Here is a 3,917-nt window from a genome sequence, read left to right as displayed (position 1 = left end):
ATATCTTCCTCTTTTGTTGAAGAACAACGACCACCATCAACTGGAAACATACACCTACACTGGAAATTTACACAACTATCATCGAAAATCTACCTCACCCCACCCCACCCCACTCCCAGGTTCAAAGCGCAAAACCTCCACCTCTTTTTACATTGCCACCCTCCTTATTTATCCTTTCCGTTCCAAGGGGCGATCTTATATTTAATTGATAAGAATCACAATGTTCAACTAGTGATGAGAGATTTCCCGATTGACATTTTCTTCGAAAGGACAAGAGAAATTGTTGAAAGAAATGGAGGAGTTTTAAGAGCTTTACAATAGTTTCTCAGTGTAGAAAGCAGAGAAGAAGAATGGGACTTTAGATGTGACAATGGCGTAGGGAAGAGTCTGTTAGATCTGAAAATATAAGCAAAGAAAGAAGAGATGGAGCAGAGTTATACTAACACAACTGCCTTTATTGTTAACACCACCACCAGTTGACACCTGTCGACGTGTACACCGAAACAATCATCAAGCATCTCCACTGTCAGCATCATCATCCCCAATAGGCACCATCGGAAAACCCACCTACGAGCACTTCAAACACAAGCTGCTCACATCGATTTGTTCATCTCGTTGTTCATGATCTTACATACATTTAGGTTTCAAGATTTCTTTTTCAGATCGATTTCTTCTTGAGGTTAATTTCAAGATTCAGGGTTCTTAACATAGATTTGGGGAAAGAGGTTGGGCTCGGATTTTGGATTATAGATTTGGGGTGCAGGTGAAGTTGGGAAAGGATAAAAAATAGGGAGATGAAAGGCAGGGGAAGATGGGTAAAGGAAAGGGGGGATGGAGAATTGGAGATATTTATTTAATTTTAATTTATTTTAATTTTTATACGATAAACAAATAAAGAAAATTAAAAAAATATATATTAAGGATAAAATAGTCTTTTTATGTCCGGAGTGATGAAGTGTGCAGGTTTGAAACAAACAAGAGATGATCTGAGTTAATTTTGAAAATGGTGATTGAACGTGCCTTTTGTCACCCGCACGAAGGACGGTTCGTGTAATATACTCTTTATTATAATATAGATGAAATTATATTTAAATAGTGTTATCTTTGATAAGTTGCAGATTATTCGAAATATCATAGTGTTAGGATGGACGAAGACGTCCATATGACATGACGATTTACGGACGAAATGATTTCGTAGAAAGAGTTGTACCACGAAAGGAACAACATGCAGATCTAGTAACCCGTGGATGGCTCTCTCTCTCAGTTATTATAATATAGATGAGATGATATCTAAATAGTGTTATCTTTGATAAGTTGCAGATTATTCGAAATATCATAGTGTTAGGATGGACGAAAACGTCCATATCACATGACGATTTACGAACGAAATGATTTCGTAAAAAGAGTTGTACCACGAAAATAACAACATCCAGATATAGTAACTCTCTCTCTCTCTCAAACTTTGGTGAATTGTAATGGATTGGAAATGATGAGAAAGATTGGTTTTAATTTGTTGCAGGATAAAGAGGTGTGCAAGTAAGATAAGGGAGAAAAACTGATGTGGCAATGATATGACAAACAGATTGGGATGACGGACACCCTCCACCCTTAGGCTTCTAGGTATGGGGTTTAAATGTTGTGGAGGAGGAGGAGGTATCCTCCCTCCACGTCGTTGAGGCAATCGGAACACCGCCTCGCTTAACACCACGTTTTCTTGTTATGGAGATGACACTAAGAGGCAAAGCTCGGTGGAGGACCAAAACTCGATCAGGAGGCCACGTGTTTCTTCATTTAATTTTCATCAAATTAATTTTTATATACATTTAAAGTGAAAATTAAAATGGTGTGGTGATGTGGTAAGTATTTCCTAACAGATATAGACTGATGTTGAAAATGACATGGAAAATGATATGGCAAAAAAAAATTGTGTGGAGATGGTGACATATTCCAAAGTAACCAAACAGTCTTATGATGTCATATTTATGTCCGATAAAAGTACGAGTAGAGATTTACTTTCATGACGTGATTGATTGACATAAACACAAAATTAATTTTGTTTGAAATTCCTAAAATTCTTTTTTGGATGGATTTCACCATTCCTAACTAACCAAATACATAACAAATTACATATTTTTTTCCAATTCCAATAATATCAAATTCCAATACTATATAAAACTCTTACTTATAACTCTTCAATGGCAAAAAAAATTGTCTAAAAATTAGAACATAAAGAAGGGAGAAGCCACAGATTAAAAAGAGCAGAGGCTAGAGACAAACTCCAAGACAAGCAAGCCATGGCTGCTGATAACTGATACCTGTTGCACAATTTCCCGCCACAAAAAGAATCACCAGCTTCTGTAACCATGAAATCTGATACACTAGCGGTTGAACATGCAGCTGCTAGTGATAAGAACGAAAGGATCTGCCATGATTAAGTTTCGATTTTGTTAGTATTTGAGAGATAATGAAGAGATCTTGGGATTTTGAATTGGAATTGGATCGATGATTAGGATTTACCCAATCGCCTATAACTATAACTGCCACCATTTGCACTTGTCGAGATGGACGTTTTACAAATACAGAGAATGCATCCACCATTGCTAGTGTTAAACTCCATGGAATCATTAATCCTTTGATTGTCACCAAGAAACTAAGAAAGGAAAGAGAAGAATGTCATTAGTAACCATGAAGATCTCGAATTCTCGATCTTGTTCGAAGATGATCCTAGAAAATCGTGGTTTGTGATTTTGATTAAAAATGGACAAATTTACAGTCGATCGGGCTTGTTGTTGAGCAAATTCAATTCGATTTATTTTTAACAATTTGATCATATCATCGTTAATCGAAACCCTAGATAAATATCACGATATTCGTCATTTGAACTTAGCTCGATTACTAGAACAATCTACTTGAGAAATTTACGAATTAAATCGAATCAACGCAGGAAAAAGTACCAGAAAGAAGTATAAGCGTAGAATTGAACTCCGACGCACATGAAAAGAAGAGAAGCAACAGAGAAGAGCGTCTGCCCCAATCTTAAGGCTAAGCTTGCACTTGTACCAATTGAACCTGGCAATTCTTCTTCCATTAATGATTAATCTCCTCTACTTAAATTCCAACCAGTTTATCAAACAATAAAAAAACTGATCGAAATGTAAGAGAGTGTAATTCGGCGTTTGAATCTTGTTCGTTTTCTCAGAGAATCTTCATAGAGAATGGCAATCGTCGTTGTAGGCCGTTCCATGTTGCTGTTGCGTCATTTATGGAGTTTGTGATTGGTTATGGAGTTTGTGATTGGTTTGGGAGGTTTTTGTGTGAATATATTGGGGGTTTTGTGGAGAGGAGTTGTACGGGCCATTGACATTTAGTTGCAGTGGTATGATATTCGGTGTAGCATCGCCATTGAAGACGAATATGTAAGCTTTTTTGCTTGTTGCAATTTCTTTTATGAAATTATATTATATTTTAAAGGGTCGTTTGTACGGGCTTCATAAAATTTCATAAAGAGTAAATTACACAATCGTCCTTGTGATTTGATCACATCTAGATCTATAGTAAATTACATGAATCTTCGTTGTACAAGTGACAAAAAAACAGTTTATTTTTTATTTCCAAAAAACTAATTTGGATCGTTGTTTGTTTCAAAATTGTACGTTTTAGGAGACGATTTTGTTGCAATTTTAATTTGTGTCAATGAGCACTTCTTTGTTGCCACCAACATCATCTTCGACATCCATATATGCCACCACCGTCTTTTCAGTCAAGTTTCCCCCTTCTTCGATTTTCATTTTTGAAATCTCGTATGGGTTTAAAAAAACAAGTTTCATTTTTGTATAGACGAAACGTGTACCTTTTTAATGACATAAGGGACGGTGTGAATTAATTTTTGAAAATAAAGACTAAAAATGTCTTTTGAC

General features: G+C 36.0%; 1 protein-coding gene across 1 annotated transcript; it reads right to left on the bottom strand.

Annotated features, from left to right (window-relative positions):
* Nucleotides 1–2,051: 2,051 nt before the first annotated feature.
* On the bottom strand, nt 2,052–3,442 carry LOC145162841 (CASP-like protein 5C3). The gene is made up of 3 exons (XM_079081851.1): nt 2,955–3,442; nt 2,518–2,650; nt 2,052–2,422 (listed from the first exon to the last, which is right to left on the bottom strand). The coding sequence occupies exons 1-3, from the start codon at nt 3,086–3,088 to the stop codon at nt 2,213–2,215; spliced, it is 477 nt and encodes a 158-aa protein (XP_078937977.1). The 5' UTR covers nt 3,089–3,442; the 3' UTR covers nt 2,052–2,212.
* Between the last annotated feature and the right edge of the window lie 475 nt (nt 3,443–3,917).

This window comes from Lactuca virosa, chromosome 3 (assembly GCF_052849685.1).
Source record: "Lactuca virosa cultivar CGN04683 chromosome 3, Lactuca_virosa_CGN04683_v6, whole genome shotgun sequence".
NCBI classification, from domain to species: Eukaryota; Viridiplantae; Streptophyta; class Magnoliopsida; order Asterales; family Asteraceae; genus Lactuca; species Lactuca virosa.
This window is presented reverse-complemented; position numbering and strand designations above follow the sequence as displayed.

What these genes read in the sequence shown, in the direction of transcription:
- LOC145162841 (XM_079081851.1), bottom strand. Translation starts at nt 3,088, where the DNA reads ATGGAAGAAGAATTGCCAGGTTCAATTGGTACAAGTGCAAGCTTAGCC. An exon ending in TACGCTTATACTTCTTTCTG is followed by an intron (nt 2,651 to 2,954) that starts GTACTTTTTCCT and finishes TTCCTTTCTTAG; the next exon opens with TTTCTTGGTGACAATCAAAG. An exon ending in TTATAGTTATAGGCGATTGG is followed by an intron (nt 2,423 to 2,517) that starts GTAAATCCTAAT and finishes TAATCATGGCAG; the next exon opens with ATCCTTTCGTTCTTATCACT.